General features: G+C 35.8%; 1 protein-coding gene across 1 annotated transcript; it reads right to left on the reverse strand.

Moving 5' to 3' along the window:
- Nucleotides 1-1,007: 1,007 nt before the first annotated feature.
- On the reverse strand, nt 1,008-1,244 carry M430DRAFT_96398 (hypothetical protein; the record flags this gene model as incomplete). Its single annotated transcript, XM_024869959.1, has 1 exon — nt 1,008-1,244. A coding segment is annotated over one exon (237 nt), but the record flags the coding sequence as incomplete, so codon positions are not given.
- Nucleotides 1,245-11,152: the final 9,908 nt, after the last annotated feature.

The following is an 11,152-nucleotide window of genomic DNA, read 5'->3' on the forward strand; positions in this document are numbered from 1 at the left end:
CTCGACAGCCCTCTGTTGCCCTCGACAGCCCTCTGCCTTCGCGAATACCCTCGACAGCCCTCTGTTCTTAACAGCCCTCTGTTCTTAACAGCCCTCTGTTCTCGACAGCCCTCTATGCCTTTACGAATACTCTTAACAGCCCTCTGCCTTTACAAATACCCTTAACAGCTCTTGTTACCTTTACAGATCTTAACACCCCTTTGTTCTTAATAGCCCTCTGTCTTTACGAATACTCTTAACAGCCCTTTATAGCCTATATAGATCCTTTCTGCCCTTATAGATCCTTTTTAGATTAGACCTTAGATAGTTAATATTAGTGTTTATTAATACTTATAATTACTTAAATACGTAGCTATAGTAAACATAAACCTAAGCTATAAATAATCTTAAACTAGGTTTAAACTAGGTTTAAGCTAGTTTTAAGCTAGTTTTAAGCCGGTTTTAAGCTAGTTTTCTAGCTTAAACCCTTAAATGTTTTACGCTTTATAACAGGGCATAAAATCAAGCCTAACTTAAGCTTAACTTAAGCCTAGTTTAAGATTAGCTTAAAACTAGCTTAAAACCAGCTTAAAACTAGCTTAAAACCAGCTTAAAACCAGCTTAAAACCAGCTTAAAACCAGCTTAAACCTAGTTTAAAACTATATACTATAGGCACTACTGTAGATAGTAGATCTTCTCTTATTCTAAGGTCTTTAAAGAACTGATTTCTTTTAGTAGTCTTGTTAATACTATAGCCTGTCTGTTAGAGATATATTGTATTGTAATAGTACCTTCCCTTACCTACTATATTATAGTATATATCGCCTCTCTTATACTACATATAGAGACAGGCTCTACATCCCCTTACTACATTATAGTACATAAACCCTAAGTTGTCTATAGCTTGTAGCATGTCACTAGTTATTACGATCAGAAATGCCTTAACTAGGAGATCTTAGTTACTAACCTAAATAAGCGCCCTATCGCCTAGTTGTTTTATACTAGGTTTAAGGTTAGTAATAATCTCTTAAAAAGATACGTTATAAGGACTAAGTGTTAAGGTAAACTTATTTAAAGGCTTTCTTCGCTTATTAAAATCTAAGTATATAAGGGTGACATAAAAACCCTTTAGCGCTCGGTATATATTACAATAGATGCTAAAGTCATTAATAAACAGGATTAATAGTAATAAACAAGAAATATAGTCTGTAGTCGTAAAGTCCTCTAGTACCTCTTTACTATAGTAGTCGAGTTCTAGATTACCTTAGGTTAGATGTATAAAGCGAATAGATTTTGTAATACTAGTATGTAGATTAAGGATCTAGTAAATAAAAAACCTAGGTTTAGAGTTATAGATGTTATCTTCTTCTTTATTATTAGTCGGGTTATAACTCTATTCTATAACGATATCTAGGATCTAACTAACCTAGTGTTCTAGAACCTTAAATGTTGTGTCAAGTAGTATTATCTCTTAATCGTCTATATAGATATCGTCGAATTTAGATACTACTAACTCCTAAGGTAATATAACTAGTTAGACAGTAATTATAATAGCCCCTCTCTATTAAAACCGACGATCCTTACTTTAATAGTCGCGGCCAACAAATATAACTCGACCTCTAGTAAAGCCTTCTTTAACTAGACTTACAAGACGGATTATATTACCTAGTATAATTATAGATCTATTAATAGTTTGAGCAAACTCTCTAGATGTTGTTATAGCTAATAATCCCTAGGCTCTTGATTCCTAAAACTCCTTAAGGTAATTAACGTAGTGTGCTATACTAAAGTACATCTTATCCGTAAGGTCTTTAGTAGCTAGGATCTTAGTAACAAGATCTACTAGATCATACTAGTAATACTATACCTTTAGTACTATTAGTAGGGACTATAATAGTCAGATCTAAGTAATACTATACCTTTTAGATAAGAACTAACTACTACTACTACTACTACTACTTGTACTAGTCCTTTTCTTTAGAAGGAAATGTCGGTTACTTGTTAATCCGTACTATAATAGGCTTTCGTATTAGTCGAAGTAGTAGTAGGTAACTTCGGACTATTCTCTTTAGAGTATTAAGCTTAAGAGACAGACTTAGTAGCGCTTTATCGTTATTACTAAGAGTAGTTATACGCTAACCTAATTCCTAAACCTCTTGTAGGCGCTTGTAATCAGTCTGTAATACTAATGACTTCTTACACTATAGGCCGAATGCTAGATAAAAGAGTAACACAACATTATTTGTAGTTAGTTACTAAATTAACTCTGTTTTAGATAAGGAAGATAGGGCAGATAAAGATAAATAGCGAGATAGTAGTTCCTTTATAGATTCTAACAAATCCTTATTGTTAAGATCTAGATCTACTATATATAGGTCGTAGGGTACAGGCTCTATAGTATTAGTTAAATTAAATACGCTCTGTTTACATATATTAGTTAGCTATAGTAACATAGTATTAGAATGATTACCTAGTCGTATAGATTAAAGTCGCTTATATTACTATTAGGAGGGTTAGAGTTAATCTTATAACTATTAGAGAAGGCTTTATCTATACTAATATCGCTGTCTTTACTGTAGATACTGCCTTTACTATAGATACTGTTATCTAAATCCGCTATATAATTAGCTATGTGTTCTTAACGCTTATTAGTATACGCCGTAGCTTTATTATTAACTTTATTAGGTTTATCCTTAACTTTACTATTAACTTTACTATTAACTTTACTATTAACTTTACTATTATCTTTACTATCTTTACTATTATCTTTACTATCAGCCTCTACTAATAGCGGCCCTCTCTACACTATTAGACGATTAGTACGACGCCTTTAAACTATTATACTGTATAATAGTAGATGCGTGTATAGTGCCTATATTAACTTAAGAGGGATAAAGGTCCTAGAGTTAGGTTAGAACTTAGTAGACACTACCTAGGTAAGGTAGGTAAGGAGGTAGACCTTAAGTTTATGCCTTAATATCTAGGACAAGATCTAGACCTAAGGTAGTAGTTACCTTACCTTTACTATAGTAAACGCCTCTAAATCATTTGCGTAATTACTTATAGCAATCTACCTTAAGGATATATAAGGTAAACTCTATTCTACTTCTCTTCTCTTCTCTTTCTTTATTACCTTAGTCTGTAAGAGGTCGATATACTAGGGTAAGGTAAGGTACCTACCTTACCTACCTACTTACTTACCTACCTAAGGTACCTTAGCTTAAGCGAGCTTAAGCCAGGTAAGTAGGTAGGTAAGGTAGGTCTTACTTTACGTACTTAAAATCTACCTTTAATAATCTATCTATCTACTACCTTTAATCTATCTACTACCTTTAATCTATCTACTACATTTAATCTATCTCTATCTACTACATTTAATCTATCTTTATCTACTACATTTAAATTAGGGCGACAAGAATCGTTTACTTTACTTTAGTCACGACGTAAGGTTCTAGATCACAAGTTAGACAAAGACCTCTTACTGTCTATTAACATCTATAGGTACATATATCCCTTATTACGTCTACCTCTTTACCTTAATTCTATCCTTACTAATGCGTTCTTACTTACAGACAGGCTCTTCTTTAAGATTAAGGTCCCTTAAGATTGTAGTTAGCGGCATCGAATTAGGCGTTACTCTTATAAATCATGACGGTTATAATTAGTTTCTATTCTAAGTTAGAGCCGATTCTTATATACAAGAAAGGAAGAGACACTTATTAGGGTAACGAGAATCGTTTACTTAGCTTTTAGCCTACAGGTATATATTGTCTGCCTACCCCTTTAGATTCTATCCTTACTAATCCTATAGACAGGCTCTCTAATCTATCACATTTATGTACCGAGTGTTTACAAAGGCTTAACCTTTTCCTCTACTCTTACTACTTAACAATATAAGCCTTTGTAGGCACCCCTACCTAAGAGTCGATATTACTTGTTAGATAATAAGGTTATAATAAAACGCCGTATTGCCGGATGGACGCGTAACAGGTGAGTGTAACACGTAACAAGTGAAAAGAGGCGCGTAAGAGGTGTAGTATAGCTGTTAGGCTAACGAGTACCGAATCGAATTGAATTAAATTAAATTAACTTGAATTAACGACGAACTTAACGACTTAGAGTGTTTTCTAGAGTCCTTATATACATGATTTAAGTTTTCTAGAATACTCTATACTATTCTATAAGCCTAATAGTCGTAATAGGCTACTAGACTTAATTAGGCATAGTATAGAATATTCTAGTACATGAATTTGTAAGTAAAGACACTAAAATCACTTAATACTTGACTAAAATCACACAATATAATCAAATACAATACTAAAATCACGTAATCGTAACTACTAACTAGAGCCACGTAATACGCCACGTAATACGCCACGTAATACGCCACGTAATACGCCACGTAATACGTAATACGCCACGTAATACACTATACTATGTTAGTAGTACGTCGGCTAACACAGTAGGTAACATTTGTAATATATCGCGTATTCGTAATAGAACACGTAAATCACGTAATCTATCACGTAATACGTATATAGTATCACGTAATAGTAGTATTTGTAATAGTCGGCGTATTGTCGGCTTTCGGCATAACGTTCTAGTATCAGATTAACGATATGCCGTTAAGGTAACGTTAACTTATTAAATTAGAGTTAAGGTAACGTTAACTTATCGAATTAGAGTTAAGGTAACGTTAAGGTAACTCTAATTTGATTAATTGTAAATAAGGTAACGTTAATCCTTAAAATGCTACTAGTACTGATTTAGTTGTAATATACAACACGCCCCCTAAATCAGTACTAGGGTTAGAGTTTAATAAACCCTAAATAGCTTAAAAACTCTTTAAACTTGATTTTGTCTAACGGCTTTGTTAAACCGTTAGATTTCTAATTTTGTATAGATATATATAATAGATTAATTAAACCTTGATCTATTAGATCCCTTATATAGTAATATTTAACGGCTATATGCTTAGACCTTTTATAAAACACAGGGTTCTTAGCTAATAGTAACACGCCGTTATTATCAGTATATATAAGGAACTTCTTCTGCCTATATTGCCCTAATTCAGTCAATAATTACTTAATATACATAGCTTCTTTAGTAGCAGAGTTAATAGCTATATATTCGGCTTTAGTTATACTTTGTGTAATTATTGACTATAATTTAGACTTCTAGGTAATAGGGCTATTAGTAAGAAAGAATATATATCTACTAGTTGATTTAGCCGTAGCTATATTACTAGTATAGTCTAAGTCACAATAGCTACTAACGTATTAGCTATTATTAATAGTATTACTATAAGTAATACCGTAGTCTCTTGTCGCTTTTAAATAACGTAATACTCGTTTAGCCGCGGTAATATACTCTTAGCTAGGATTAGTTAAGTATCTAGACAGCTTAATTACGCTATACGCTATATCAGGCCTGGTTCCTAGGGTTATGTATAATAAAGACCCTATTACACTTTAGAACTACTTAACATACTCTTTGTTAAGTAACCCTTTGTTTGGCTCTAGTTTAATTTTAGAGGCTATAAGGGTATAACTAGGGTTACAATCAGTCATGTTAAATTTCTTAAGGACCTTATTAATATAACTAGCTTAATTAAGGAAAAAAACTTTTACGACGGTCGTCTACGCCCCCTACTACCTTAAAAACTTAAAAACAAACGATAGAATCAAAATCAGTACCTTTAGATACCCTCTAAAGTGCTAGTAGACTATAGGCGAGCCTATAGTAACAGATAGTAGGTATGCTAGACTTAAACAGAGCTAATACTACCTACTCGCGAGTAGGAGCTAGTACTCTTATACCCTAACTAAGAGCTATAGCGAGGAGCTAGAGAGTAGTAGAGGTAGTAGAGACGATAAGACAGAGAAAATTATACAAAGAATTAAAGCCTACGTAATACTAGGTAAAGAGGATAAGGCGTCGCGCCTCTTTTACGACCTTATCGCGACGACAATAGTAGTAGTAGAGCTAAAGGTAGCGAATACAAAGACCCTCTTACGTACCCCTAAGACCCTCTCTAATAACGACCTAATAACAATTAGGTAATTAAGAACAATGTTAAAGGAGGCCTTCTAAAGGCTAATAGTAGCGGCGGCCTCTCGGGCTACGTACGCGTTAGTAGTAGGCTAGCGCCTAACAAGAGTATAAGTAATACTAGAGAGACGGATTAGAGAGCTAAAGATTAGAGTAGATAGACAGATAGAGGACCTAGTACGTTATAGCGCTATTAAAGTAGTAATAGTAGCTAATATAGTGATTAAGGGCGCTAAGGTAGTAGCGACCTGCCGGCTCTCTAGTAGTAATACTATCCTTACCTTTAAGGAGGCTATACTAAAGACTATAATCTAGGATTAGGGCTAAGTATAAAGGGCGTTTAGGCCTACGGCCTAGCTTTACGAGAGTAAGTTCGTAGTAATCGTAAAGGGCCTGCCGGTAGACTAGGTTATATAAGTAGAATTAAGAGCACTACTAGTAGAGATCTAAGCCTACGTGCCGTATGTTACAAAGGTTAAAGTCGAGCCTATTAGGGCCTCTATAGTAAAGTTTATAACGATAGTACTATACCTCTAAAGCGCTAACGCGGCGACGTGCCTATATAAACAAAGGCTAATCTAGTAAGCCTAGATCTTTAACTATAAGCTGTATTTAGCTAACCTATAAATCTAAAGATACTTCTAGTACTACTAGTTCGGCTACATTAGGCGGTTTTATAAGAACTAGGCCTAGTACAGCTACTACGTAAGAGCGGCGTACCCTTAGGGTAAAGAGGAGTACCCTTAACTTAATAGTAGAAAGAGATGCGTTAACTATAGTAGACTATACGCGGTATAAGACTATTAGTATCTTAAGGCCCTTAAGGTAAAGAAGTAGGTATATGCTATATATTAGTAAAGACCTAGACAGTTTAAGGTATTAAAGAGTAGCTTTACTAGCCGAGTACCTAGTGTTATACTAGCGTCCTTATAGGACAGTAATAACAGCTACTAGGTCGTAGTACCTAAGAGACTATAGATAGACAATAATAAGAAGCCTATAGTAAGGACTCTAGTAAGACGTAGGCGCCCCTTTATTAGAGCGCTAGATATAGTAACGGTTTAGAGCTACGATATTATAGAGATGTTAAGCTAGGGAACTAACTAAGGGTCTAGCGACCCTTTTATAACGTAAGACTTATAGATCCTAGACTCTTAGTAATAAAATTAATAATAGTATACTAGAATACTATAAGAAAGAACGGCCTTACCTTAATAGCGCTTTACGATAGCTATAAAGCTAACGTTATAGTAATCTAGGAGCTATAGTATAACAAATAGACAAAGACAGTCTACTACTTAGTGTAGGCAAAGTACTAGTAGGTCTATAAGGGTAAAGGCCGTATAGTTATCTACGTTTATAAGTAGTACCTACCTTTTACTTAAGTAGTAGAGACTAGTGTCGACTAGTGTTACGTTACTCTATAGAGTGTTACTATCTAGTTAATATACTCGCTAATTCCTAACTCTCTAGGCTAGACTAGCCCTCTCTAGCGGCTTACTAAAAAGGACCTAAAGGGGCTATAGATCGTTATAAGTAACATAAACCTTTACTACTTATTCTAGGATAGAGCTAGTAGGACTACCCCTAAATTAGAGACCCTTCTTTATCTAGCCTATAAGTAGTAACTCTTACTACATATACCCTAAGAAGAGCTAACCTAGAAGAGACATAGTAAACAAGACTTAACGATTAATTACGCGTAGGCTATAGTAACGCTCTAGTATACTTACTAAGGTAACCTAGGGTATAAGGGATCTAACTACTATACCTAGCTAATTAAGGTTATTACCTAAGTAAGGGATTACTATAAGAGAGCCGTAAAGGTACTAGGATAGAGCTAGACCCTAATAGACCGAGAGCTAGTAGCGATTAAGGCTAGAAGGCTCTACCTCTTCTCTAAGCCACTAGACATACCTTATAAGGTTAATAAGGCCGTTAACTTACTTACCTCTTAGCTTGTACGTATCGTAGACTTATCTACCCTAAGAAAGAAGGTTAGCTAAGGGCGTACTAAACCCTAGTAGAGTAGTAAGGTCCTTAAGGCCGTCTAGTAAACGCGGGTAGCGCGCTATTAATATACTACTGCCTTAACTAAACTTTACTAGCGCGACCTCTAGTAGGCTAGTACCTACTAACTCTAGACGATCTAAGATACAAAGACTAAGAGCTAGTATAGCGCCCTTACTACTACCTTAAAAGACTAACAAAAACTCTAGAGTCTTAAAAGGTAGGCTAGGCTTTATAGTTACGTACCCTTAGAACTAGCCTTACTCCCTCTTCTTTAAGGCACTAATAAGAAAGTACTAGCTATAAGCTACTATAATAAAGTAATAGTGTTAGGCTAGCGGTTCTTTCTAGAATTAGTAGCCGATCTTAGTAACGTTATTCTAGACCTTTAGGACAAGTAGTACTAGCGGTTTACTATTAACGACACTATAATAAAGGCAGACATTACTAACGTTCTCTAAAAGACAAGTACCTAAAAGGCGCTAGGACCTAACCTACTACTTACCGGCTTCCTTAAGGCATATAGGCGCCCTTTAGCTAAGCTTCTTATAGTAGTAGTAACTATAAGCCTCTAGCTAGGGCACGTCCTAATGTAGTTTAAAGTAGTAAAGGTAGTAGTACTACGTAAGCCTAGAAAGACCCTTAAACAGTAACAAACCGCTAGGGCCTATAGGCTAATATTACTCTTAAGCGTAATAGGTAAAGTAATTAAGTTAGTAATTAGCTAGTACTTTACTAACACTATAGAGTTGTAAGGGCTCTTCCTAGAAATACAGATAAGAAACCGGCTATAACGCTTAATAGACCTTATAGTTAAAATAGTAGTTAATACTATATATATAGCGTAGAGCTATAGGGCTATAGCGTCCCTTTTCTAACTAGACATTAAAGGCGCCTTTAATATAGTAAACTATACACGCCTTCTCTATACTCTCTAATACCTAGGGTTTCTTATATAGGCCGTATAGTAAGTATATAGCTTTCTTACTAATTAGATAGCTAGTCTCTTCTTTAATAAGGAGGTAGCGCCGCCCTAGGAAGTCACTATAAGGGTACTATAAGGCTCGCCCTTCTCTCTTATCCTCTTTCTCCTCTATACTACTAGCTTATATACGTTACTATAAAGATATATAGGCCTTATTATAGTACGGTTTACTAACGACCTTAATCTTTTAGCTTTTAGTAGAGACACGATAGAGACACGCTAGTACCTTAAAGGGGCGTAGTAGACATGTAACTAGTAGTCGCGTATAAGGGGGATAGAGTTTGCCCTTAAAAAGAGTAAGTTCTTTTACCTTACCTATACTTACACTATACTAATAACGCTTATCTACCTTAACGGCTAGGTTATACCCCTAGTCTAAGAGGCCTACTTTCTAGGAGTTTAGATAGATTAGAAGCTTAGGTAGAAGGGCTACCTTAACGCTATTAAACAAAAGTTTACTACCTAGTAGTTTACGCTTATAAGGCTTACCGCGTCTACGTAGAGATGTAGCCTACTACGCGTAAGGGAGATCTATACAAAGGTAATCTAAAGTACTATAGTATATAGCGTAGGGGTCTAGTACCGCCCCTTTAGGTAACAAGCTAAGGAGATCGTAAAAGACCTTACTATAAAGTAGTTATAGTACCTTTACGTTATCGTAAAGGCGTACTAGGCGACTCTTGTTTAGTTTCTTAAGTCTAAAATAGCTACGCCTCTACTCGACCTTTACCTTAACAAGAGGGTAGTAGACTTTAAATAACGTCTAGAACGTATAAGTAAGGGCAAACTTATATAGTCTATCTATAATAGAGTAGCGACCTGCCTTTAACAACACTAGAGACGCTACTATAACGCTACTATAGCGCTACTCTATACGTTACTCGAGTATAAGGCGGGCTAAGCCGTGTAGGCAAAGGACTAGTACAGGGACTCCTTACTAGAAAAGACCTTATAAGAGAACTAGAGGACACGATAGACCTAATACAATAGTTTGCTAGTGTACTACTAGGGTACTGTCTCGGCCGCGCTACCCGCCCTTTTAGTAGATGCCCTTAAGAAGTACTTACTCTTCTATAAGTATAAGAGCTTACTTTTAACGTAGATCTGTACTAGTAAGGTTAGGCTCTAGGCCTTCCTTTTTAAACGTAGAGTACTAGAGGTAGCGACCTCCTAGTGTCCTTATAGTAAGGCCCTAGAGACAGTAGCTTACCTAGTCCTTAACTACTAGTAGCTCGACTAGTAGCGGCAGGCCTTACGGCAAGTACTCTACCTAAGGGCGCTATAGACGTTCCGCGACTTTGCGGCGGTAATAGAGAGAGGAAAGAGCGCGCGCGTACTAATCTACTAGCTACTATCTACTAGCCGGTTCTTATAGTTTAGGCTAGCCGAGCGCTACCTAGCTAAGGAAGAGGGAGAGTGATCTTAGCTAACGGCCGGCGTCCTTCTAGTGTCCTACTAGCGTCTTGTTAGTATGTTTAGTATTACTAGGCTAGAAGGTTAAGTTCTAGTAGGGTAGCGATAAGGTCCTGGCGCCCTAGCGGCGCTACGACAGAGTATTTACAAGAGGTAGTACGTAGGTTTTTACCTGGCTTTAGTACGGTTTTACTACGTGATTCATGTAGTATAGAGGTTCTGTATACATTAGGCATAGGTAGTAAGAACAATAATAATAATAATAATAGCTTAATTAAGCTTAATTAACTACTTGTCTAGATTAAACTTAATATCGATACCTAAGTAATCCTTAATTACCCCTAATTCTTTAATATTAAAGTACCTTTTGATTTAACTAATAAAGGCATTAATAGTAGATGTTGGATTACAAGGTTATGATAGAACGCCGTATTGCCGGATGGACGCGTAACAGGTAAGTGTGACACGTAACAAGTGAAAAGAGGCGCGTAAGAGGTGTAGTATGGCTGTTAGGCCAACGAGTACCGAATCGAATAGAATTGAATTGAATTGACTTTTCGAACTTAACGACTTAGAGTGTTTTCTAGAGTCCTTATATACATGATTTAAGTTTTCTAGAATACTCTATACTATTCTATAAGCCTCGTAGTCGTAATAGGCTTCTAGACTTAATTAGGCATAGTATAGAATATTCTAGTACATGAATTTGTAAG

Source organism: Amorphotheca resinae, assembly GCF_003019875.1.
Source record: "Amorphotheca resinae ATCC 22711 unplaced genomic scaffold M430scaffold_2, whole genome shotgun sequence".
In the NCBI taxonomy this organism is placed as follows: Eukaryota; Fungi; Ascomycota; class Leotiomycetes; order Helotiales; family Amorphothecaceae; genus Amorphotheca; species Amorphotheca resinae.